The sequence below is a fragment of the Zosterops lateralis genome (assembly GCF_965231275.1).
Source record: "Zosterops lateralis genome assembly, chromosome: 16".
Classification (NCBI taxonomy): domain Eukaryota; kingdom Metazoa; phylum Chordata; class Aves; order Passeriformes; family Zosteropidae; genus Zosterops; species Zosterops lateralis.
The window spans coordinates 14,022,206-14,049,057 of NC_139776.1; the positions used below are offsets into that span (position 1 = coordinate 14,022,206).

Genomic DNA, 26,852 nt, shown 5'->3' on the forward strand with positions numbered 1-26,852 from the left:
CATCCAGGATGCTGCAGCTGCAAACAGGCACCACAGGGCATGGCAAGAGCTGACCCACAAAACCACCTCCTTCCTCAGAATATCTACAACGTGGGTGTGTCAGTCCTCAGGATCTTATTTATTTCACACCATTCCTGCGTGGGGCTGGATCTCCACATGTGCTGCTGCTGCTCCTGCTGGCAGCTGCTCTCTGCTCACACCCACAGCACCTTTCTGTGGTGTGAAGCAAAGGCACCTCCCCAAGGGCAGCAGGTCGGCTGGATGTCTGGCACAGGCTGGAAAGCTCCTGGAGGCAGGACTCCGTAGAGTGGGACATGCACAGGAAGGGCTAGCAGTGGAGAAAGGGGGCCCAGACAAACCCTGCACAAGGACAGCCAGGGCTCTGGTTTGTTCTCTGGGAGGAGGCAGCAGTGTTCAGCTCCTGTGGATGTCAGAAATGGCATTTGGTGCCAGGGACAGAACCCAAGAAAATGAAGTCTGAAAACCAACAATTGACTGACATGCTCAGTGAAGATGGAAATTCTTGCATTAGGAAAGAGAAGTCTTGACTGGGACCTAAGAAAGGGGACAATAAACAGTGATTTATTGAGCACTGCAGACACTCATTACACAGTAGCATGGCCCCTTTCCCTCCTGTGCTGCCTTCCCCATGGCTTTGAGTAGATGTGGCTGGTAAATAACACTGGAAAACCTCTAATGCCTGTCCTACCTGATAGGATTCCCCTGCCAACAGCTTGGCACAAGGGTCAGCTATAGCCCATTGCTGTAGAAGGAGCCTACAAAGGAGGTATAGTTTGCTGTTTCGTCCCCTTCCTTTGCAAGGGGCAAATGCTGCCATGCACTGACCACACCAGAGATGACCATGAGCAGTAAGATGAGGACATGATGTTAATTCCTTCTCTCTCTCTTTTAATAGAAAAAAAGGGTGAGACAGTAGTAGCACCTAAATAAAAAGAAGACCAATGTGTCTGACAAAAACCCATCAGAGAATCTGAGACACAGAAAATCTGACCATAAGGTGCAGAATAGGGACTATATTGTTATGCTTATAGGATGGAAATTTAACACCTCCATGACTGGAGTTACTAATTCACTGTCTTTGCACAAGTGAGGACCACTCGGGTACCCAGTCACAGCCTGCCCTGCCCTGCATAGGCAGTCCTGTACAGCTCCCCTGTTCACCTCCAGTGCCCATGGCCTGTCACTGTCATCTGTGGAGAAGAGGAAAGTTCAAACAGCACCTGTAACCCAGGGCACCAATGTAAAGGTTTTACATGGCTAAAATGCCACTGAAGCAGCCCCATAGATCTGGCATGGCAGAAGTAGTTGTACACACTGTGGTCAAGATGATGCCAAGCAGCAAGGATTCAGATGAACCAGGGATTTGCTTTAGGGAAAACGTTTGCTAGATCAGTGGAGAGAGATCTCTAGTCAGGCCCAATAAGGGAGGCTGACCTTGTACATACTCACTGCTGGCCATGGCCAAACCAGCCCTGGCAAGGCTTCCCACACATGCTGCAGGTGGTCTGCAAAGCTGCTTGGATGCAGACTTCGTCATTTCACTTCAAATATTCCTCTTACCATCCTTCCCTGCATCCCTGATGGATGTTTCCTTGCTACCTTTCATTGTTTCTACAACCTAGGCCTTTTAATTTATTCTGATTGAAGGTTTGTCTCCTCCCATACCTACACAGACTGCCTTTTCATTCTTAGTTGCTGCCTCTACTTAGTCCCAGAGTGTGGCTTAAGGTGGGAGGTGATCCTACAGCTGTGCACATGCAAAGAGCAGAGGAGCACATTGAAAACATGGAAATCCTCAAGTCCAAGTGCTACTCAGGCAGAATTTGGTGTACAGTTATGGCAATGGGAAGCAGAAGGACAGCCTGTCCATTGGTGGAGAAAGATGCTCCCTCGTAGGACCTAAAGCACTGCAGAGCCCAACCTGTCACAAAAGCAGAGTGAGCAGACTCCATGCATTAGGAAAGCTCATTAGTCATTCCTATTTCCAGACTCCCATCACAGTAATCTGCCCCTAAAACAGCTCAAGGCAGGATGGTGTAGTGGTGTGGATTTGGTTTTATCAGTTTTATGTATGTATTTGTTCCTTGTATTAAGTTCATTTTTATAAGTTATAATGGTTTGCCTCATGCACCCATGTTTCACCCTCATTAGTTTCATCCCAACCCCAGTTATATGTCAATCAGAAGTTATCCAGCCCCTGGGCCTTGTCTGTCACTTTGGAAAGTTCCAGGAAAGTTTGGAAAGTCCAAAAGTCTGGAAAGTTCCAGGAAAAACCCCAAGTGATTGGACAAGACTTCAGCTGCCTCCCCACCTGAGTTATTAATTTGTTACTATGTATGTCATTTATCCAGAGAGCCATGCCCCTTTGGCCCCTGATTTGTCCCCAGTTAGACCCATCCCTGAGTTCCTCCCCCCAATAAAAGGTGTTGCATTCGGGGGTTCAAAGAGATTCTTTTCCCTCGCTTTTCCCCTGCTGCTTCTGCTGAGGAGTGTCTGCTGGGGCAGATACCCTGATGAATAAAGCCAGCAGTTAACCCTGAACAGCCTCCCTCTTTTTTCCTGCCGTCATTGCTTCACTCCTTCAAGCAAGACAAGAACTCATGGGGTCAGTGAGGTTCATCCTGCTACCGAGCCGTACCCTCATACTGTCGAGGTGTCAGGGCTAGCCGAGGCAGAGAAAGACACCTCAGCAGGATGGAGCAGGTTTACCAGCAGCAAAGATGAGTGTGTGAACAAAGAGTCACTTAAGACATGCTGGTACTGTGGTATTTAATAGAGAAGCTGATCACATCCACCAGTGTGACCAGGCAGCAGTGCACACAAACCACATTCTCTGCCACTACACTTCCAAGCAACTTCAGAGAATCAGACAGAGGAAAAATATCTAATTAGAAAAATCTAAGTGAGAGAGGTTATTATTGCATGGGTCTGCAACCCAGTCATCTCGTTATCATATGTGATCCCAGCACTAGAGCCAAGTCCACCTATGGGACTGATCCCGCAGCCACTTCCACACAGGAAGCAAGAAAGAAATCTCCTGGAGCTGGAAACTCTACATTCTGGAGGCAAGTTGCTGGGACTTTACAGACACTGTGTGGAGAAGAATAGTTTCTTTCTCTCTATTAGAAGCAAGGCAAAGAATGTCAGAAAGCTTTTGGGTCACAGCAGATCACCTTTAGAGTGTGACTTCCAGCACTGGCACTTAGCCTCCTCCCTTCAAGCTTCCTCTGCCGCAGAACATCTGAATACCAAGGTGACCTGTGAAGATAACACAGAGAGAGGAGGCATTTAGGAGCCACTGTGTCGATAGTTGAGGACAAAATGTAATTGTACTGTCCTCCTGGCTATTGACAGAGTGTTCCCTCAATTGCACAGCACCTGTCTGGAGGCTCAGCACCTTCCTGGCTCAGCCTGTCCCAGCCAGCGGCTCACCAAGCCTGCCAGCACAGAGGAGGCTTTGGATCAGCTCAGGGGAGAGAACTATCCACTTGCAAACAAAGGCCTGTCCTTATCTTCTTAATATTCACTACAAGAAGAAAACTATCCTCAAGACTACCAAGTTATGGTTTGAATAACTCACAGGAGGGTTTTGGGTTGAAAAAGCTGAGTGGCCAGTGTGTTTCTGCAGCACTGAACCAGCTGTCCAGGTATACAGGCAAGGCTTCTGAACCTTCTTCCAATCAAAGCCTATGATCCACGGGAGCCAGGAAGAGCAAGAAACCCACCTGGCTGCTCTGCTGGCTGTTCTGCAGGCTCCAGGACAATGCAGAGAGGCCCCTGTTGACACTACATGATGTAGCTGATAACAAGCTACCTCAGGGGCCAGAGAATGTCCACAAAATTTCCTGCAGGAAGGACTCCTTTCCCTTCCTCATTTGATAAACTCACTCACAGAGCATTTTGCACTTCTGGGCTCAGCTTTCAGGGCTGAAGCAAGTTAAGATGTCCCAATTAGCCTGGGTCCTTGTCACAGTGCAGAACAAGCCCCAGCACCCACCAATGGGTGGACAGTAAAGCCCCTGTGATCATCACTGGGTGGCAGGAAGGGTTTCTCGAGCCCTTCTCACACAGACATTTTCTTCTGAATGACAACTGCCCCCCAGGTGATAGAGCATTCACCTGGGGGACAAGTGCCCACAGCAGACATCCTTGCTCTAAGCCAAAGGGATGCTCTTCTTGCCTCTAGAACAAGGTGATTCACCTTGAACTTGGGTTCTCTGCTTTGGGTGCCAGAAAATTGTGTTGAAAATTCCCAGGCTTAGGCAGGCAAATGATGAGAGGTTAGGGCTCTGTAAGATGCTCCAGTTTCCTTCTGGAAAAACTTTCAGAAGCCTGACATCTACTCCACAGCAAAAGAGAACATTTTTCTACACTCAGAAGAATCTGTAGGATGAGAAAAGTATTTTCCACCCGCCATAAAACACATCAGTGATTTTCCATCAGCTGAGAAACCTCCCAAGAGAGATGGGCTCCCTCTCAGCCTCCCCTTTTGAAGAGTCCTCCAGGTGTCAGGTGGAGCCCAAGGACAGCACTGGGAACCAGGTAGTTACTCCCTGTGTTTCAGAGGACTGGGAATGAAGACCTGGCATACGACAGGTGAGGCTCTGTGGATGCACCAGAGGTGGAGTCTGGTGTTTCCTGCTGGGTCCAACAGAGTCTGTGGACAGGAGGAAAGGTGCAAATGAAGTGATGCAACACAGAGAGATGTCTGGTATCTCTGTAACATGTCAGAGATGTTGGCAGCAGGGCACATCCCTCCAGATTCCTGATTGCCAAGCATTTTTCTTCCCCTCTCCTCCTATGAGCACAGTACCATGGGGCATGGATCCACAAGTCCCAAATCTTGCCGCTTCTACTGATGAGGTCTTGTATGTTACTCTATTTCCTCCCCACATCCAAGAGGACATTTTCAGAGAACATTTGCAGGTCCCACATGACAGCAAAGCTTGCTCTGATGGTCCCACTGGCAATGCAGTGTCACCACATGGAAATTCTCCACCAGGTCCGTCTGCTGTTCCCTCACAAGCCACCCCACACATAGGTGTAGTTTACAAGGATGTGGGATGATCAGAAGGGTCTGTAGGTTAAAATAATCTCTATGGCTGCCACTGGGAAAAGGGGAGGGAGTTTATGGAACCAGTGCATGCTGCACTGAAGGGGTGAGGCTTGCAGAAGGTCCTGGTTGCTCATGGACACTGTGCCCTGCTGATCCCCTGTTCTTGGATGTCAGAGCTGGTGATGTCCAGTTCCTCAGCCAAGGGCTGGAGTGGTTTCATGCCCAGTCTGGACCTCAGCCCTCAGGGGTGCAGCATGTGCTCTGACTGGGATCTCTTCTCTTGAACTGCACAGACCATGTGTGAGGCTGAGACTTCCTCAGTGAGATTTGGGATGACCCAGATCTTTGAGGTCATCTCCAGGGTTAATGACCCCGTCTACCTTTGAATGATTAGGAGACCTCCCCTTTGTGACCCTAGGCTTTGAAAGGCCCTTGAAGGTAATGGCCTGGTTAACCAGCCCTGGGGACATGAGTTTTCCCTGTACATCATGTGAAGCCCTGTGCTCCATAGACACAGTCACACGAGTCACTCCCCATGAGAGGCTGCTTCATCACCCACTGCAAACCAGTACGGAGAGCAGGATGTGAAGAATTGTGGAATCACAGAATCATTCCGATTGGAAAAGCCCTCTGAGATGGTCAAGTCCAACCCTTAACCCAGCACTGCCAAGCCCACCACTAAACCATATCACAAAGTGTCACATCCACACATTTTTTGAATATCACCAGGGATGGTTCCACCACTGCCCTGGGCAGCTGTTCCAAAGCCTGACCACCCTCTTAGTAAAGAAATTTTCCCTAATGCCCAGCCTAAAACTCCCCTGACACAACTTGAGGCTGTTTCCTTTTGTCCTGTCACTTTTTATCTGGGGGAACCCCAATCCCCACCTGTCTGCACCCTCCTGTCAGGACAGGGTGACCAGTGCTGCAGAGTGACCAGTTCAGGCACTGTGACATAGCCACTGCTGAGCATCTCTCCTCTCTCTTCCTGCAGTACAGCTCCCTGCAGCCCTGGCTTCAACACTAGCAAAGTTAAGAGGCAACTCAACAGGATATGAAGGGGACTGGCAAATGGATATCACTTCCAGTTTAATTCCTTACTGGACATGTCACTTGTGACACAGGCACATAAGTACAGAGGGAGATATCCTTCTGAAAAGCACACATAAAGTAGAGCCCTGCTATTTCCTTGTTTTGTCAAGGAATATGCTATAGGAAGCAGCTCTCAGGAGATGGGAATATTGCTGACTTGTGTTACAGCTCTGTCACACAGGGAGCTGCTGGCCCTGCCCTCAGTAGCTCAAAATGGAAGTAACACTTTAAATATTGACCTTATACTAATCAGCATGGAGCACAAACAAGACTTCACATCACCTACTGTCTCTTTGGGTGAATTTTAAAATCAATTCAGCAGAAAATAAATTAAAAATTCAACAAATCATTATATGACAGATCTGGATGTGTTTCTCTTCTAATAGATAAACAAAGATACAATATAAATCACATTTGAAATGCATCATTCTCAAAAGGAAACAAAATGGACTTCAGCTTTAGCAGAGCCTCTGTTCCTTGTTCTAGCAACTTCAGTGGAATGAAAAATTGGAAGTTTTGATTATAACTATTTTTTAAAAAGCACACTACAGGCAAGACAGTGGCTCTGTGTCTGACTTTGCAGAGTAGATTACTAAATAATACATATTGAGCACATCCTGCTGCACTGTAGAGAATGTCAAAAGCAGCAAGAAAGTGGGAGATTTTGGTTTTTGGAGAGGTTCTCTGGTAGGTGGGCTTTTGGCATTCTCAAGACACAACAAAGCAGAGTGGCACTGTGGAAATAAAATACATTAGTTGAATGTTCCTGCTAAAGCTACAAGAAGGATATTTCAGCAGGCCCTTCTCAATTTTAAGATCAGATGAAGAGTTCTGTTCTTTCACCACTAATTCCAGGGAGAAACGTCACCTGCATTTTCCATAATTTCTTCGTGAACCATAAGCGTAAAACCTAATTTTAAATTCAACTTTGTTTTTTGGGCTGTAACTCTGTACCAAGGGCTGAAATCTCCACTTGGGGAAGAAAAGCTCCTGCTGCAGAAGCTGCTCCTTCTTCTCCCCACAGGATGAGTAATCTCAACAACCAACCCCTAGCACCATCCCCAGCCCACTCCAGCTCAAAGGTCTCAGAGCCCCATTCTGGGGAGTGCTGATCCCAGCTCAGCCCCTGCTGATCTTGGCTTGAATCCCAAAAGTGAAGCAGGAAGGCTGTCAGTTCCTTATTTGCTCCCTTTCCAAAAACCTGTCTGAAAACAGAGAAACCAGTCATTTTTTTCTTGATTGTACTTCCACTGCCTGCAATAAATTATGCTTTTTTTCTTTCTGTTTAATCAAAGTTCAGAGGAACTAAATCAACATTTCAAAATAGAAACAGCATAATAGCATTTTGACAGCTTTCAAAAATTAACACTTAGATCTATTACTTAGTGAAAGTTTAACACTGACTACCCCAGCACTTTATTTCAAAATCCTCCAGAGTCTCTGCTCTCCTGAGCACCAGAACATGTACTATGTTAAAGTTTTCATAATTAAATAATACCATAGGACAATTAACATGCAACTTCACCCTGGTAACGATCAAAGAGAAGATGCACCAATGAGACAAGACAGTTCCCCTGCATGTACTTTAAGCCATCTTATTTTACATGTTGGACCTTACTTGGATATCTTCCTCACTCTGAGGCTGGACTGCATTCTACAAATGCCTGGTTTTTCCCACTGCCCTCACAAGTCAGAAAAATTAGCCCAGAAAGAGACTTTTTCCAGGCATCTGCATTAAGCAAATGAATCTCAATCCAGTCACAGAAAACAAACACCAAATCTGACTCAAAGAGTTAAGATATAGTTTAGATCTCTAAAGTCCTGCTACACTGCTTTAGAATCTTACAGGTCTTGGCACACATTTTATTAGCAGCAATTTCAAACTCACTGGCAGATCACTGATGCAAACATTGACAAGTGTCAGCCTGCCACCAATCCCTGCAGCAAGCCCTGAGAAACACCAGCTTTCCCACTGATAACTGCCTTGCAAGTATTTTCTTCACCTTTAATTCACTCTGTACATAGTACAACTGGTCTGTGCTGCATTTGTTCAGTAACCTCTCTGTCAAACTTGTACTTTCCACAAAAAATGAGATCAGGGATGTTTGAGGAAACTTATTTATCACAGGTTGCCACAGACTGTGACCACTAGTCTCAGTCTCCCCCTGAGCACCTAAAACCTGGATTTCTCTTTGCTCTAGGGTTTCCTTCAGCCAGTAATTCTGCAAGTTCCTGTCCTCACACCCTGGTATCCATGATCCCATCACAGGGCAGCACAACATCTGCAGCCCCTTGGTTTTTTCCCATAATCTCTCAGCCCCTTTTCCCTATTTTCCTGTTTGTCCAATAACTTTGTGGTGCACACTGTACAACATGTTCAGCTGGAGATTATAAACAGCAAAGTGTTCCCTAAGCAGATCCAAACTTTCTTTTGCTTACCTTATATATAATGAGAAAAAAATTAGTGTATTAATACTTTTTACCTTTCCTTAATGTTCCACACTCTTTGCATTCATTTCCTTTATTTGCACTGGTTGCTCTTAATGGACAAATCTTGGGTACAGCAAAGCCTGTTTCCCTTTACTCCTTGATGTGGGGACACAGTGAGGGATGGAGCAGCAGCGGCATCACAGAGGTTTGGTTATCCTTACTTTTGCAGTCATCTGGTACTTAGTCCTGGAGCAAGGGCTTTAAACAGTTCCCCACTCAGCTCTGGCAGGAAATGCAGCCCAACATCTGCAGGCCTGCAGGGGCTAATTGTAAAATATTCCCCAGGCTAAAACTTAGTGTAAGTAAAAAAGTACATAGGCTTGCTCACCATAGATTTTCTGAATTCCTTGGAGGTCATCCTGGGGCAGTTTGAAGTTGTGTGTTTCCATGTACTGGTAGAAAGGAGCCATGATAGCACTGGGATCATTGGAGTGTTCCAGACCCAGCGCGTGCCCCAGCTCGTGGACTGCAACCAGGAAGAGATCATTCCCTGTGGGAGGAAGGCACACAGGTTAGAACACAGCCACAGCCTGCGGCCATCCCAACACCCTCTTGCCCATAAAGCCAGAAGCAAATGCTTTGCTCTCCTACTGCACAGCAGGTCAGCTCCTGGAGATGGTTTTAGTCCCAAAAGTCTGCACAGCCTGTAGCCATTGTTACGGAAAGGGCCAGAGGCTGCCAGCCCCATAGCAGGTAAAACAGGCAGTGCCTGAGTGAAAGGATACTGTAGGCTCTTTTGTAGAGAATTTACAGAAAATGGCCAACAAAATGGTCACTCTGATACCACTGGCTCCTTATCTGAGTGCTGCCAGGAGAGGTGAGAGCACAGACAGTCTGATAATCAGTGGTGAGGTGAGTGCTTTGTGCCCCTTCTGGGTCCTCTGTTGACATGCTCTGATCTGCCCTAGACCAACAAATCATCAGGGAGGTCTGCAGGCACCTGGCAAGGCATGAGGAAGCACAGAGAAGACCAGGACAACACCCACTGTCCCATGTGAGCAGCCCCATCTCCTCCAGCATGGGCTCTTCAACGTGCTTTTACTCTGCTGGACCCCTGCCACTGCCATGCGTGCAGGAGCTGAGCACAGGTAGCTCCATCCTGCCCCACTCCCACACAGGGAAAAGGTTGGGTTGGATCTCAGTCGTGCAAGACAGAATGAAGAAGGAGGAAAGAAGGGTCAGGACTCCTCCTGACAGGAAGAAGAACGGATAAGGAGCCCTGTCTGGTGCAGAAGCTGGGAGCAATGCCAAGTAGGGGTACCTTCAGCTCCACAGGCACACATTCCTCTTCAGTCCCACAGGCCTGGGACGCTCATCTCTTTGATGCAGTGTGGTCCTGGATGTCCTACTCCATAAGGGCACTGGAAAGTGACCCAGGCAATGCTGTGTAGGGATGAAGACACAGCCAACAAGGACTGATGTAAGGGTCTCCTCATGGCAGTAAAATGTCTGAGCCCTCAATTCTGCCTGAATTTGGGCTCCTCTGGTTTTGGGGTTTTTTGGCAAGGCAGAAACCAAGAGCACCTGCAATCAGACATTTGTAATCAGTTGTCAGTGGCAGCTCAGTGGCTGCTCTGTAGCCTCTCCAAAGAGCTTCTTCACACCTCCAGCTGCACCTGCCTTGGAGGTACCAAAGCTCAGTTCTGTGCTGAGCTCTCCCTGAGACAGGAGTTGCAACAGTGACTCACACAGAACCATCTCCACTTTGTAAATAGTTATTGCTTCACCATTAGCCATAAAAAAATGACAAAGCAGTTTCAGGGATCTGCAAGTCTCTACAGCAGGGAGCTTTGCCAGCACCTGAAGATACCTGAAGTCAGTAACAAACAGAGCTCCTCCAGCCACACATACCACCCCAAAACAGTTAAATGCTCTAAACATTTGAGTTGGAGGGTGAAAGCATCTGAATATGCAAGACATGTTAAAATATACAAATGCATTTAAAATAAAATTTTAAATACAATTGTCCAATAATATATACAGCCTAAAATTTAGCCACATATTTATGTAAAATTTTAGAATTTATGTATTTGGAAAATCCAAATGAAGACCTACTTAGTAATTTTTTTCCCATCTGTTGCTGAAAAATCTGGTGTGTGCAGAACAAGTCAGTACAATGTCCAACAGCATAGTATAAAATCCATGAAGTAGTTTTATGGTAAAATTCAGAGGACTGATGACTCTTCACAGGTTTTCAAAAACACTCAAGCTCAAGATGCACCCAGATTCCAAATGGGATTCAGAGATTCTATGTCCTTTTGCAAAATTGAATGGACTTAGTCTCCTGTATCACCTAAATGCTCATGAAAGCATAATTTTCACTGCTACCACAACTGCTTACATGTGGAAGTCCACAGTAAAGGTCACTCAGTACCAAGCTGACCTCATGAGACTCTGTTCATCACTCACCACAGGCTCACAGTCTGTGCCTGTGCTCAGGGACATCTTCCCTCACCTTCCCTTGGCTGTATTTTCCTTCTTGCTAAACTATCTGCAGTACTTGTGCTGCCAGCAGGTCTAGAACTTATCTCTATGTAGCTCTACATACAAATCTATGGAACTGACTTGCCTCTATTGGCTAAACCTTTACCAGGAGCACAAAATCAGGCACTATCTTAAGTTAAATTAGTTTTAAATAGCTTTCAATCACTTGTTTCTGCCCAAAATAAATGCCAGCCCACTTTACAGGTAGAAAACAAATCCTGCAGACTCACAGGATGGTTGAGGCTGGAAGGCACCTCTGGAGGTTATCTGGTCCAATGCCCAGCTCAAGCAAGGTCAAGTAAAGCAGGTTGTCTTGCCAGGTTTTGAATGTCAAGCTTCTCGTACTGGGAAGCTGCACACAGGGCACTCCAGATGTGGCCAGTGGAAAGGAAGGATCCTCTCCTTGCTGGCACTGACCTGCTGCCAATGCTCTTCCAGAGGCAGCCCTGGATGCTGCCAGCCTTCTATGCTGCTGTCTCATGTTCAACTTGCTGTCAACCAGGAGGCCCAGGTCCTTCTCTGCAAAGCTACTTCCCAGTCTCTGGGCCACCAACAGTCCCCGAGCAGGGCTGTGCATTTCCCCTTGCTCACCTTTCTTAGATTCCTGTCAGTATGTGCCTCCAGCCTCTCAAGGTCTCTGAACAACAGTATCACTGTTGCTACAAACCACTCCTCCAAATTTCCTGTTACCTTCAAACTCGCTGAATGTGCACTCTGCTACATCACTATGTCATTTCATCAAGGTATTAGTCAGTACTGACCTCATGCAGCTCCTCTGACACATATCCTGAACTTCTCCATCTCACAGTTACTGCAGCCAAGGATGCAACTGATCCTCACACCACCCACATTTCTCCAGCTATCAGGTCCAGCAGATCTTCACTGTTTGTTCCTTGATCACCAGTAAGACAACCAGTAAGAGTTCTTTGACAATCAGCAAGATGAAGGCTCATTCCTGAAGAAGTACCTCAACCACCACAGTGGTCAGGCCAACCAGCTCTTCCATGATGGAACAGAAACACACCTTTTCCCAGCTATGCTCAGGAAATACTTGTTCCTGGAAACACAGCTGTGGAAAATAGCTGCTGCTGTCCAGTTTTAAATCACCCTTCTGACTGGCAGTTGTGTGTGAGGATGTCACAGAGCACAGAAGATGTTGGCTGGGAAGCTTTCTTGCAACTAGAGGTAAGGAACTCTCAAAGAAATGAACTGTCCCAAGTCCCAGCACAGCTACAGCAGGCAGGTCAACAGTGGAGTGGAAAAGCTCTCCTCCTCCATGGCCAGGAGGATACCCAAACCAGAGCAGTGATAAATCCAGGCCGGTGGCTGGAGCAGATGAAATAGAGCTCAAGAGAATTCCTAGAAAGTGAACTGACCTCCACAGAAAGCAAGACAAGAAGCTCCTCCTAGTTCTCTCCAAGTACCCTGATTCTCAGTGCTGTGTCTGCTTCTCATCTGCTTTCTCATCTGCTTTTCTCATCTGCAGTCATTGCAGAAGCACACACAGATCCCTCTCCTTCTGCTCCCTGCCATGGCCAAAAAATTCTCACCACTGTTTAATCTTCTCATCTTTCGATTCCAGCCTCCTCCTAGACATCTGTTGATCTTTTCCTTCCAGCATGCCCCTGTCATCTCCTCCATCCTGCTGTACACTCTAAGGGGGTCCCAGGTCTGAAACAACTACTACATCATCCTCAGAGAACAAGTGAGAGACAGTGCTGGAACCCTGACAGGAGGAGATGGGAGAAAAAAGTCTTAAGACCATTTCAGAAGCCCAGAGTTCTCAAAAATCCAGCTCTGGATGCATCATCCTGTTTTCTCTTGAATGGTCACTTCATATCACTAATATAGTTAAGCAACAAGTTCCCTTTAATTTGCTAATAGTAATGGGGGTAGGGAATTCCATAGCATGGAAGAGAAAACATTGTTAATTTCCTTTTAAAAGGGTGGGCTAGGATTTGCTCTGAAAAGAAAACATTGAGGTATAAAACCACCAATGTGGCTCTCTCCTCCCACAGCACTCGGCCTGGAGCTGTGAGGGCTCTCTCTGTTCTCACCCACTGCTGAGCTGGAGGAGCTTGGAAAGGAGCTTGTACCTCCCACATTGTTTCTGTTGGTTCTTGAACATACAGAAAGGTCTCTGACCTCCCAGTTCTCTGCATTTCTTGTCCAAACAGCATTCCTCACAGTGTCCATCTTTGTGGAGCAAGATTGAGATGGAGAACTAATAGCCTAGCTTGATGCTTTGCTACAGAAACAAGGTCAGGCAATGGGATACAGCTCCCTAATTTCCTGTTCAACCCACTCTCCCAAAACCAAGTAACAAGAAAAACTTGCACCCAGAGTATCCCAGGCACCTGGGCAAGACAGTAGGGTTAAGAAGGATCTGTACTTGGAGGAAACAGTCCCAAGAGAAATACAACGATTTTTGCTCATTTGCACCATCTGTACAAAACAAACAGGTCTGGTCAGAGACCTGCCTGAGCTTCCTCCTTCCCAGTTCTCAGGAGGCAGCCAAAATGAGCATCAGAAAGAGGATGACCCAGTAAATCTGGTGGGAGTAAGTTGGCTCAGTGAGTGAAATAGTTTGACCTGCTATGCTAAGCACAAAGGAACACAATTAATTTAGCTTTGAAGTTGTTGATGTGTTTTTCTTACCAGCACGTTATCACCACAGAAAATGACAACTGAGGACTTACCTCACTTATAGTGCTTTTATAGCACTATAAAAGCATCTTCCATTATCATGATGCCACACCAGGTGAATACACTGCTTACTTTACAACCAGCTCAACGGCTCTACACAACTTGAAACATAGGTTTAAGTTGAATTTTCTTAATTAAAAACAATCTGTGTTCAGGATAAACCTCATTAGCTGGTGTGCTCCCAGATGAGCTAACTTACTTTAGATAAACTGCAATATAATCACACATCAATCCCAGATCTTTGGTGAAAGGGCTCTCAAATTGTCTGTAACATTCTACCTTACCCTGCAGAGTAAAGAAACACATGGTTTTATCACAACAGCACAGGAAATACTGGAGTCATAGATAAAGTATTTATGTATGAACTTCCTTCAACTCTAAAACTCCACCCTTCCTGATTCTTTGATTTTAATCTTCCTCTGGAAAAATCATTCAGTAGGTAACAGACACCTTGAGACAGCTTTTCTTTGTGAAGTTGCCAGCACATGCCTTCTTGCATGGTGTCATTCCTTTTAACTATGAAAATCCATAGCAGAACACTTTATTTGGCTAAGTAACTCACTGAATAATTCCTGTAGGTCAGCGAAGCCACTTGCTGAAATGCCTGTCAGTTCACAGCAGCAGGTCACAGGGACTCCATTAGGGCAGTGCTACCAAGTTATTGCCATCAGTGTTTATCCCTGAGCATGTGGGTAGGCTCTGGAGAGCACACAGCACTGGGGACTGTAAATCCAGGACATGGCTTCTAAGACAACAGAAGTACAAATAATATTGCATAACTGATTAACAGCAGAAAAGAGACTGAATCTCTGCTCTTTGTCATGCTAGTTTCATACTTAATGAACTGTATCATTCTGCCAACACATCTACATATTGTAGTATATTCAGACACAATTAAAAAGACATATGAAGGTTATATTTTCAGATTTTATTAAAGTAAGAATGATACTGAAGAAGTCAGATGATTCACTGTGTGTGACAATAGCATGCCTCAGGTAATTACAGAAGAAATGGTGTGAACTAAACATGCTTTAAATACATTAAAACGATCCCTTCCACCCCAACAGCCACGTAGAGACAATTGTTTCCCAAGCACAACTTAAAGAAGCTTTAGGGCTACTCTAAGCTATGCCTTGGTTCTTGCATCTTCAGACCTGGTAGGTCAGACCTGTCCAACAGAAGGACATGTGATTTGTCTGTGCTCCTCCATTCACCTCCACAACATGCTCTACTCAAGGAAAGCTTTTCAACCTTCTGAAGACTCTGAAGAAGGGGTGATACTGCTCCAGAATTCTGTGGAAAACAGCTTTTTTATCTAGAAAGGAAGAAAATACATGTTAAACAGAAATACAGGTGTTACTTTGTTCCTAAGAAATTATTGTTACTTGTAGAAATGAACATGTATGTTCTTCTTAAGGAATTAATGAAAACTCTGAAAAGTGTCTATCTAAACAGCTTCCCTGGAGAAAGAAGGAGTGATCTGCAGTTTTAACAGCAACTGTACCACAGCCATGTTACACTGATCCCCATGAGACCAAGGGACTGCAGAAGGACAAAGAACCACGTTATGTTGCCAACATGAAAGGTTATTTGCCTTTACTGCCCAAAAGGCAGTGTGCAAATCAGGGCTGGCAGCTGTGCTATGCACCTTACTAACGGTGCCAGCTGTGCTTCATCTGACATGCACAGAGGACACTATGAGGACAACCTCCTGTAGAAACTCAGAGGAAAAATACAAACTAATGGTCTGGAATGGTGAGACCAAAATTGACAGAGTGGGCAGCCAGAAAGAAGGGCAGTCATGCCACTTCAGCTGGCTCAGCAGCATGACAGTCAGTGGAGTAAGTGTGTTCTACTGAAAAATTAACCCCATCTTTCACAAATGTAGGTTGTAATTGCATAAACAATTCAATACCAAAAAATTACTAATCCCAAAATAAAAATTCCTATTTGCCTATATTGCCTATTTACCTATTTTGCAGAAAATTTGGTAGAACACATGGTAAAGCAGTAAAGAAAAAAAAAATCATAGAAACACAAAAAACGTAGATGTGACTTTCACTGCATTAGTCTTGAAAAGGAGCTATTTGTATTTTTGAAGTATTTAAAGACAGCAGGGTCTACTGACAGAATTCAGTCCTGACCCAGCTGTGGATAACACTAGAAAGTAACTAAAAAAACCCAGGTCTCGGCAAAGGCAGCATGGACAATGCAGTCTGTGATATTTGGAATCCTTTTCTGCCCATCAGGTTGAAATGATGTTTAATTCCTGATGCTGGCATCAGAATAAGTGTTGTTCTGGAACTGATGAGAGTTGCTCTATGCCACAGCAAGGGTGTTCTATAGAACAGGACACTTTCTGTCTTTGTCCTCCCCTGACACACAAGTTCCTAATGGGGCTGTGAAGACTGAGTAGGACTGAGACACAAGAGAGCTGGGATGGAAACGATCTCCCCATCAGAGCCATATCCTTGGTGGATTTGGGTAGAGAAGGCAATACTAGTCAAACTGTTTTCAAACTGTGAGCTCTCTTTCAGAAACAGGAGAGAAAAGAAAAAGGAACTTAAGCAACTACCAAGTTTGGTGCTCGCACATGATGTCCAAATCCAGAGTGTTGGGGGTCATTTCCCTGCTGATGCTACAATCCACCTCTGCCTGTGATGACCTGCAAACTCTTTTCAAGAAGTCATCTATTTTTCTTTTTTTTTCTTCTTCCTGATGCCCTGTTGTTTTTCTCCTCCCCCCTTCAGCACGTGGGATGTAGCAAGTTTATTAAAGGCACTGCTCCCTTTTGGCTCATTTCACATAATCAGTTTCCGCTTTACAAAAGGAAATTGATAAAAAGAGGCTTTTTGGCTCACCTTGATTCTTGTGACCTGCTTTTTTCACAGTTGGTTTTTTTTTTCTTCATTTTTAAGGGACTGACACATCATTGTAATCCTTACTGGCTCTTCCCTGTGAATCTCAGAGTATTTCATTCTCTGTGAAAAGAAGTAAAATACTTTACTTTGATTATGCATAAATCAATAGGATTCCAAATACCTAGATAACTATATTCATACTCTGTGTATTGAATGACTACTAACAAATGCAATGGGTAACATTTTTCTTTAAAGAATACTGTGAACATCAGGTGTATTCACAAGTACAGTGTTTTGAAAATTTGGAGATGACCCTTATTAATGAATTTCTGCAGTAATCAATAACTAGCAGTGCCAAACTTTAAAATCCAGCCTGCATTGTGAAGCCACTGCTGTGTTTGTAGAATGACAGCAAACACACCAAAAGAAAGCACTACTTACAGAGAGACTGTCCAGGGGTGGAGAGGAGAATCTGAAGACAGAAATCTTCCCCATGTGCTGACAGGCTTCCTCTCTTCTCCTTTAGGTTGACAGGACAGGGATGTAATCTCAAACTCTTGCTGATTTAAGCTGCCTGATTTGATTTCTTTTTACTGTGGCTGGGTGTCTTAAAATCATGTGGCTATATCCTTGCTCAAATCTGTTCAACGAAGTATGTGAGAGAGCTCTGGGTTATGGTAATGAGTCTCTCTCCAAGCAGCTACAGGATGAAACCAGTGTTAAGTAGGTATGTCCTGAAGATTAAACACTGAACTGGTCTTCAGTGAACAAAGTACTGAGCAACAGTATGACCTGGTGATGTATCATCAGAAGGCCTGAGAGAATAAATTGAAATTTTAATACAATTTATGCCCCACTTGACTTCCAACATGTATATGAAAGCCTTCCAGGTCTTCTGTATTAAGGGACACGTGAGTAACTTCAAAGCAGCTCTGGTTTTTCCTCTGAAAAATGCTGATGCTCATTTTCAACAACAGTGTCAAAAGCCTAAAAAATAATGATAGATTCAAAATGCCATTTGTTAGAACAAAACTCTTTAGATGTGGAGATGTTCTGTATCTGAGAAATCAAAAAAATAAAATTAAAAATCTACTTAGCAGCCAAACAGCACGAAAATTACACATGTTCTCTCGTGAGTTACTCATTGTATTCACGCTCTGTAGATTGCCAGCCTCAGTACTTTCATAGAAAATGAACTTGAGAAAAAGTGGTAAAATAAGAAAGAAATGAGACAAACCAAGGCAAGGTGCAGAGGAAACAGGAATTAATCGAGGAGAAAAGACTACCAAGTTCTGGTAACTTGCTGGGTGAAGGTACAGGGGTTAAGGTGCATTTTCTTTTCCAAGCAGGCACTGCACTTGCACAAGTCAGGTAAGTGGGGAGCAAGCGGAGAGTAGAGAGTCAGCCTAGGAAAATGGATGCCAATACAAATCTCAAAGACAAGTAGAAAGCAACAGCTGGATACTCTGCATTCTTCTCAGTTTCTTCCCTCCACATAAAATATCACAACTGTAATCAAACAAAACAAATAGGATAAATAATGTTTAGTCAGCAATGTTTCCACAGTGACTGGAAACACTTGGAAGTCTTTGGTAATGAAGAACTGTATGATTAGTTTTTACCTAAAAAAAGTCAAACCTTCTGATACATCTCCCTTAGCACCACGGAATCTGCTGGATATTCTAACATACATTCTATGTTTATAGGATTAGTCTAGTCAATGCTCCAGAAACCCTGTACATTCAAGGATGGGGGAAAAAAAAAAAACAACCAAAAAAAACCCAAAACACAATAGTCAGAAGTGGTTATTCAAAAGGATCAAACAGCTGGCAAAAAATATTGTCAGCTACCTTTTTATGCACCTGTGAGTATCAGCGGCCCTCCCTCATGAAAGATTTCAATATTAAACAGTCCTGTTTTTAGAAGGCAACTAGCTGATAGAAACAGTAAATTTTATGAGCTGAATGCCTTGTTATGGCTCAGAGTTGCCATGAGAAGTAACTGCAATTTGCTCTTAAGTTCTAGGAACTCCAATTCTGTCTATGGCAGTGCTAAAGAATTATAGAAAATTGTAGATTGAAAGGCATGGCTGGAAGCCACCAAGTTCAACTTTCTTCTTCAAGCAGGGCTAATCTCAAAACTACATCAGGTTGCTCAGGACATCATCCAGACACTTTTCAAAAGTCTCAAAGGATGGAGTCCCCACAACGTCTCCAGGGGCAGCCTCTGAGTTCCACCACTCTGTAGGTGAAGAAGTTTTTACCTTACACCCCAGGAGGAGTTTTTCTTGTTGCAGCTTGTGCCCCTTGTCTTTTGTTCCTTTCTCTGTTCCTCCACCTCCATGAAGAATGGAGGAACAGAGGGCAAGGCCTCTCTCCTCTCTCTAATATCTCCTTAGGTGGAAGACTGCTATTAGATGCTTCCTGCCCATCCTCCTCCTCATTAGGCTGACCAAGCCCAGTTCTCCTAGTTTCATCTTGCTTATAGGGATACAAATGTCCGAAGAATCAATAAGGTTTGTGATATTAATATGGCCAGAACAGAAAACAGTAAACCTCCAGTGAAGACAGTGCTTTGAACACACTGATCAGCAGATTAAACATTGACTTAAAGCTCTGCATTCCCCCAAACAGGCCTGTCATGATCACTGACTGTAAGTAAGCTCCAAAACTAGCTACTGCAATCAAAATTTTCTCCTTGAGATCCTTGCTGAATATTCACATTCGTCAGCCTAGACAACATTTGGCTGTCCTGAAAAAGCTGGTCAGGTTCCTGAACATATGCCACGTCCAGATGGTGACTCCAGGAGTGCTTGCTCTGCTGTTCAGGTAGATGTCCACTGAAACCATGCTACTCCTTGTGGCAGAATCACAGGGAAAAAGCTATCCAGTTCCTCACCTCTGTGGCTGACAGAACCTTCCCAAAGGTGGTTCAGGCCCTTTTCCTTCTGCAGAAGTTCCTGCACTGAATTAGCACTGAATTAACTGAAGGTGACCTGTGAAATCTCATCTCCCATACTGCTCCTGTCAGTGCCTTGCAAACTCTGGCACTATTTTTGGTTGGCTTTCTCTCAGAAGCCCTGAACAGGAAGCTTTCCAAAGAAGCCTCTACAGGAACACACTGGGATCTGTGGAGGACACACTCAGTTGGAACCATTATAAAATTTGTTTATTTGCTGTTAGCAAAGCTCAGCATTTCTTGCCAGCATCTAAAAAGCTGCCACAGTGGTCATCCTACATTTACAGAGAAAACTTGGTACAGGTGTGGAAGAGAGGCACTGAAAGATGAACCCTGTGGTCTGTACAATGATCACACAATGTGAAGCTGAGCCACACTGGAGTTGGTACAGAAATAACTCATCAGCTGCAGGTGTTCACTGAAGGAGCTGAAGTGCCCTGGGCACACTCCCACCTACAATGCTACATGACAACAGATGATAGGGAGGGTTTTAGAGGCCAGCTCTGGGCATGCTGAAAGAAATGAAGTCTGGTGATCCCTGGCAGAGTATGGACACCCAGGTCTTACCTTACTTTAGTACAAAAAAGATTCTCTGATCTACCTGCAGGGGGTTGACAGACATCACAGATTTAGTGGTATGGTGTTAGCAACACGCATAACAGCAATTTGCTTTTAAAACACCAGGAGGGAGATTTGCCTGGGATGATTATTAATACCATTTGTACTGTTAAACTGGAGATAAAAATTTACTTTCTGTAATTAACCTGGATTAAACAAATGTCTGAGCTGTCAGAGGTGTGTAAGAGCTGTTATGTGTCAAATGGATATTTAAACTGACAGATCTAACTTTCAGTCACTCAGGATTCATTTTTGACTTGTTTTGGAGTTATATATATCAATAAATATTATTTCCATATAATTTCAACTTGATTTGGCCAGTTAATAATCTATTTCATGCATCACTTCTACAATTGAGCCAAGTAAGGTGCCAAGGGAGAGACACTCCAGCATGGCCAAGTCTCTTTACCCCCTTTCAGGCTTTTGCTGCCTGAGCAACATGTCAGTGTTGTGAGTCTTGAGATGGCCAGTTCAAAGCCTGCTTGGCTTGGCTGTTTCTACAGCACATTTCAAGTTTAAAAAGCCCCAAAACTTCAATAAAGGAGAGGAAAGCCTGATGTTCCTTCTGATAAAACCAGTGGTTGGGACACGGTGCCTGCGCTGATGTGCAAGTGACCAAATGCTGTGTCTGAGCAGCCAAGAGGGGCCTTGTGGCCAGGGAGCAGCTACACCCAAGGTCCTGCTGAAAGACAGGGACTCCAAACACAGCTTCACCAGCCTTCACGTGCTAAGCACCAAAGCCTAACAAGTCTGGGACCAGCCAAAGGCCAACAGCTGCTTTCATTCCTATTGAAGAGCACCTTCCAGGAGAAATACTAGGTCAGTCCCCACCACTGTGACCACACCAGGTGCTTCTCATGTGTGGTGTGTAGATGATTTATCTCTAAACACTCCCCCCCTTTTTCAGTTGCATCTTGTTTGCCACATCATTTCTCTGATTTGCCTTGGTTCCTCCAAATTCCAATGTTCTGCTTCATGCTTCCAGCTGCTCTCATCAACATTATCACCAGAAAACAAATGAATTCTGTATCCCACAATCCCAGTTAATAAGAGCTGCTCCAGGAGTTCAACCTCCTACCTGGTTTTACCCATCCTCATCGTAAGATTATCTAAATTAATCTTCCACAGCTTGCTTATGAAAATGCCAGAGAAGGCAGTACAATTATGAAGATAAATCAGCAACCATAAATTGAAAGTGCAGTCTTACTCAGCTAAAGAAACTGAATACCTGAGTGGAAGTGTAACTAATATCCAAGGGGAAAGAAACTTTGCATTCACTTTGAAAGCTTACGCAAGGATCATTCTTCACAGCAGAAGAAAATAGAAGGGTTGGTGCGTGTGCCCCTATTATCAAGGGCTCTAGAGGACAACCAACAGCATCACAGTTGTTATGATGACACCAACAATTTTAAGCGACATGGCACTGGCCATGCTGTCCACAAGGGCAAAATCAGTATAATAATGACAATGCGAAATGATAATGAGTATATAAATATCAACTAACTATACCCTAGCTGCAATGATAAAGTTGTCAATAAACCCCGTGGATTACTACAAGGCATTTTTACAAGACAGAAGCTTTCATCAACAGGATACACCACATTCTCCAAGTACAAACTGGAGATGACTGATTGCATAGAAAGATCTGCTCAAATCATTCTTATTTTTCCTGAGTGAATGAAATGTCATGTGAAATGTTTCACTTTTATCCATATAATTTGCACTGCTAGTGAAGACTGCAAAGCAGCTCTTCCGTGGGGTGAGAGCTGCTTCCAAACACAGGCAGACTGGACCTGTGCAGGTGCCACCATACAGCGTAACAAATGCAGACCCACAAAAGCAAGGCTTCAGATCAGACTGGAGTAATTGTAATAAAACTATATGGGTAAGAGGTCAGCAAAATATTCTAAGGATCTATGGCACCAGTTTCAGCATTCTGCTCTGTTGACAAGAGATTTACTTTCACAATTGCAAGACTAAGAGGCAGATTACTCAAATTTTCCCTTCAACTAATACACATTCTTATTAGGAGCAGAACATTTTACACTGTGATATTCTGTGAGTTGATGTAAAGATAACATTATTACTTCAATCTTATTTCAAGACTCTTACAGTCATTGGACATATACTGAATGGCCAAACCAGTTCCTCTGCATGTGAATAAATGAGAGCTTTGCTAATGATTTACTGGTACAGCTTTTTTATTCTTTCACTGAGGCTTCTTCAATTTCAGACTGATCAACCCTGTTGCCACAAAATACATATCTTAAGGACAAGCAAGACCATGTTTGAAGAAATACTTCCTGTTAAACAGATTATATTGTCCCCACTAATACCTTATTTTCAACAAAAATTGGCAGTGAACTGCGCAGGAAACCTCTGACCAAGAAGAAACTCTTCAAGCTCTGCTAAAAGAATTTCAAATAGAACACATCAGAAGTGAGAACCTGAAGCTAGTGAATGCTCCAGTAACAAGGAATAGTGAAACAGAAGGAAACCCCTCCCTAAAGAGGCCTGGATCATCCAGTCAGGAAGCAGGACACCTTCACAATTCCACACCAAAGATAAGGATGCAGGCAAAACCAAATTCCTCACACAATATGTCTACAATGCTCTGACTACAGCCTTACCACTGTCACCCTCAAAATGTCAAATTCCCCTTCCACCATCAACACTTCCCCCAGAAGGAAGGGTCAAATACCACCCCACCATTCTCAACATCCTCAGTGGTGACTCTTTCAAAGAGCCTGTGCAGCCCAGTCTACACAGCACAGTAATCTGAAAGCAAATACACAGGTGACATCCTCTGAAAAGGACATCTCAATTCTTCTATCAATTCTTACACAGAGTGCACACCTGCCTCTCAAATACTAATTCATGAGCTTTGAGGATACCACTCATAACAGTCACTCAGCACAGCAGAGAAATACATCATGTTTTTGAAAGAGCCATATGGATAAGAATAGCATAAAAAATAGCTTTTATAAAAAGAGAGATCCTCTACTCATTGTATGGATTGCTCTCAAACATCATCCTAAAAACTGCATTTAAAAAAAATCCTCAAGAAGTGATCACCTATGGCAGAACATCCTACCAAAGGATGGAAAATTTTCTGCAGTGCCATCCCTGCCAGTCTTTAAGCTGGCTCCCAACCTTGCTAAGCTTATCTCAGAAGGAAGCATTTTCTGCAGAAAATGAGAATAGAAACAAATAAATACAACTTATCAAAACCTTCCCTTCCACCTTCCTGTAAGGACCTTCTACCCCAGACACCAGCACTCCCAGGTCTCATACAGGGGCTTTCCTGGGAAGTCATATTCAATACCTGGGCCTCCCACACTCCCAAAGCCGAGCTCAAACAGATACTGAGGCCAGACTGAAGTGGCACAGGGCACTGACATACACAAACACACCTCCCTGCTGCAGCTCTCACAAGGTAACCACCCAGTCTCTGACTTACTGTCACTCCTGAGCCTGGAGGGAACCCTCCAGCCACAAACCTAGGAATAAAAAATTCCTAACATTTCAAGACAGCAAAACACACTACTTCTTGGTCACACTACAACTTCCCACAGTCTCCACACTCTCCTCCTCTCCACACCCCACCTCTCTCTTTCTCAGCCTCCACCTCCGCTAGTCATTTACACATGCCAGGAAACATAACTTCTCTTTCTCTACAAAGACAAGTATCGTATCATTTCTGCATTCCTACAAATCAGCACTCCCTTGCTGAACCTGACAGCTCCATTTCCTGTCAAAGATGACCTGATACCAACTTACAACACAGAGGGATTTTCCCCATTTGCAATCCAGTCTGAAAGCAAACTGTCACCTTTAGGCCAGGCCTGAAGGTGGCTTGTGTGCCTGAAAGCTTTTCTTTTCAAACTGCACTGTTTGGTCTAATGAAAGACATCACCTCTGCATATGTCCTTAGGCATCATGGGCATGACGACACTGCTGTTTTTATATAGTTTAAAAATCCAGACATATTTACAGTCCAAGTAAACTTTTAATCCTTATCAAAATATCAAAACATGATTTTGAATCCCTAAAGGCTTAAAGACACGTTATTCTTCCCAAACCACTAGGACTGTGAAAATTGGAGAAATATTTTGTGAGACCACTGTGAAATTCTGATTATTGGCCTTAACTATTTACAAGGCATCACTATTCTCAATCAAAGGTTTGAAAATAGAACAGAAAGGGCTCATTGCCTTTAGAGAGTAAGATAAAGCTAGAAAGATGCAGAAACTCTTCATGCTTAATAAGATAAAAACAGTTGTCCCAATCATCAATCTCCCTTAACTAATCAGGCAGCGCAAACTCTGACAGGATAAGGAATTCTAGAGTGTGAGAAAACAAATATGGATCAAAACAAATTGACATTCAAATATCCTCACTCTCAACTTTCTATTCACCTTTACAACTAACTTTAATTGCCCTTGGAAAGTATTCCATTTGATACAATTCCAACACTCTTTTTGTTCATCTTTTCCCTCCCAGAGTTGTGGTTTTTGTAGCATTTTAAGCCCAGATCTTCAGAGATGTAAGAAGCCAGCAGACATACTCTTTTGTTCACTCCTAAAATTCACACCATGCACAGCCACAAACAAACTAATAATATTCTTTTCCCATTTAAGATAGAATACATATTTAGAAAACATCTGAACCACTGTATGGGAGGTGAAAGCTTCACCAAGCAAATACTTTCGAGTTGAAAGCCTGTCAGTGTGTCAGCATCCAACTTATCCTTGCTGGGAAAGATGATCTGTACTCTTACCATCATGATTAGAATTTCCCAGGGTCCATGGTTCATCTGAGTCAAAATGAGTGTCTCCTCCAATTCCTGGTCCAGGAAAGTAAGCGTGAGCCAGGAATCCACCTTCTCCATCAAAGGGAGAACTGTCTCCATGGAAACCAGAAGCAAAAAATATCATAATATCTGCCTCCTTTCTGTCATTTTTAATTTCATGGTAAGGGACCTCTTCAAAGGTAAGTGGTGTCACTCTCTGCCAAACATCAAAGGCCTGACGAATGGCTCTCCTTGTGTCGATCTCGCCAACCTTGGGGGTGTAGTTGTGTACACTGTGGGAAGGAGAAAGAAGGGATGTTTCAATTTGGAGAATGAATTTGAGACTTATCAATATGTAGCCACACAGTTGCAACTTCCAAAGGGAAGTTTTTTGGAGACATTACTCTGTGCATGCAAAGTTTTGCTGTTACAAGGAAAGTTACCAACAAAACTACCACCCTGATCTGAAGTCTACATTGATAAACAAGAATCTTCATAATGCTTTGGTTGATTTTGGATCACTTCCTAAAAACCTTTCAAATCTGGGTGTAAACAGCTGAGTATCTTTTTTTAAAAATGTAAATTACTTCAGATTTTGTCTGAATCTTTTGTCTCAGATTTTATGCTGAGATGGAATCTACTAATGAAAAAACCTGATCACTAAAATCCATTTTGAGAAACAAATTTCCAGTAAACAACACAACCTAACTTATATGACCTGCTTCATTCTCCGAACTACTTAAAATATTTTAGAACTCATAAGAGTGATGGATCCGTCAGTTTTTTGCAGTTCTGTCCATGACAGCTAGAGATACAGAGTTTGGGGGGAGTAAGGGGCATTTAACTGCACATAAATGTCCCATAATTCTAAACTTAATGTTTAAAATGCTGTTCATGAGGTGTTTTGTGCGTGTGCATATAATAGCCTCATGATCTATTAAACTTGACTTGGGGAATAAGAAGTATCTATGCCATGGGAACAATTTTCAGTCTTTAATGAAGCTGGCTCAATTTAATATAAACACACTGTAACACATTCAGTGGTGAATCAAGACACCTATCACGTGAATGCACACTACAAATACTGAAATTGGAAAGCTAAACAGATACTGGTTTGACAAGAGCAGCAGTGCAGCCGTCTGCCAATCTGCTTCTCTTGCTTATGCATATGCTTAAGACATATTTTATTTATACGATTCTGTACCACTTTCCCCTAGGGTCCAGAAAAGGTTAGAAGACAGATTTGATTCTCAGACCTACACATAAAAAAGCTGTCCCTTTACAAATTGAGCTAAAATAATGATTATTAGTGGAAGCTTTGAACTAGTCCCCAGAAGAAGTCCTTCCTCCCAGTCTCTGCAATCCCTCACAGTTGCTTGAAGCATCCTCCTCCTTTCTCAGAGTTCTTGGCAGAAGTGACAGAGGGCCCCAGTCCCTGATCCTCTTTCCCTTCACATTATCATGTCCTTTCCTACACATTCTGGCACTTTCCTCATGCCAGTCACTCACAATTCTACCTCTTCACTGCAGACTTTCTTTCTGTCTTAGTCTTACTGAGATTTTCTCCTTAATGACTACACCTCTAATTTTCACTCCTTTGCAATCTCCTTCCCCCCTCCAAAAATTTTAAAAGGCTGTAATTTCAGCTAGAGGGTGGGTTAATTTTAATTTGAAATGACATTCCTATTGCCAGAAACCTCCACTGGCCATCTTTCAGCAATTGCTTTTCAAAAGCTCACAGCCTGGCTGACTCAGAACACATCTCTGGGAAACA

General features: G+C 43.7%; 1 protein-coding gene across 1 annotated transcript in view; it reads right to left on the bottom strand.

Annotated features, from left to right (window-relative positions):
* Positions 1–26,852, bottom strand: part of MMP24 (matrix metallopeptidase 24) — a gene marked incomplete at its 5' end in the record, with an annotated part of 45,265 nt that overhangs the window by 9,031 nt on the left and 9,382 nt on the right. The window contains 2 exons of the mRNA XM_083873540.1: positions 8,988–9,149; positions 25,067–25,371. Of these exons, the coding sequence (XP_083729666.1) occupies positions 8,988–9,149; positions 25,067–25,371 (467 nt within the window). The remainder of the gene's footprint in view (positions 1–8,987; positions 9,150–25,066; positions 25,372–26,852) is intronic.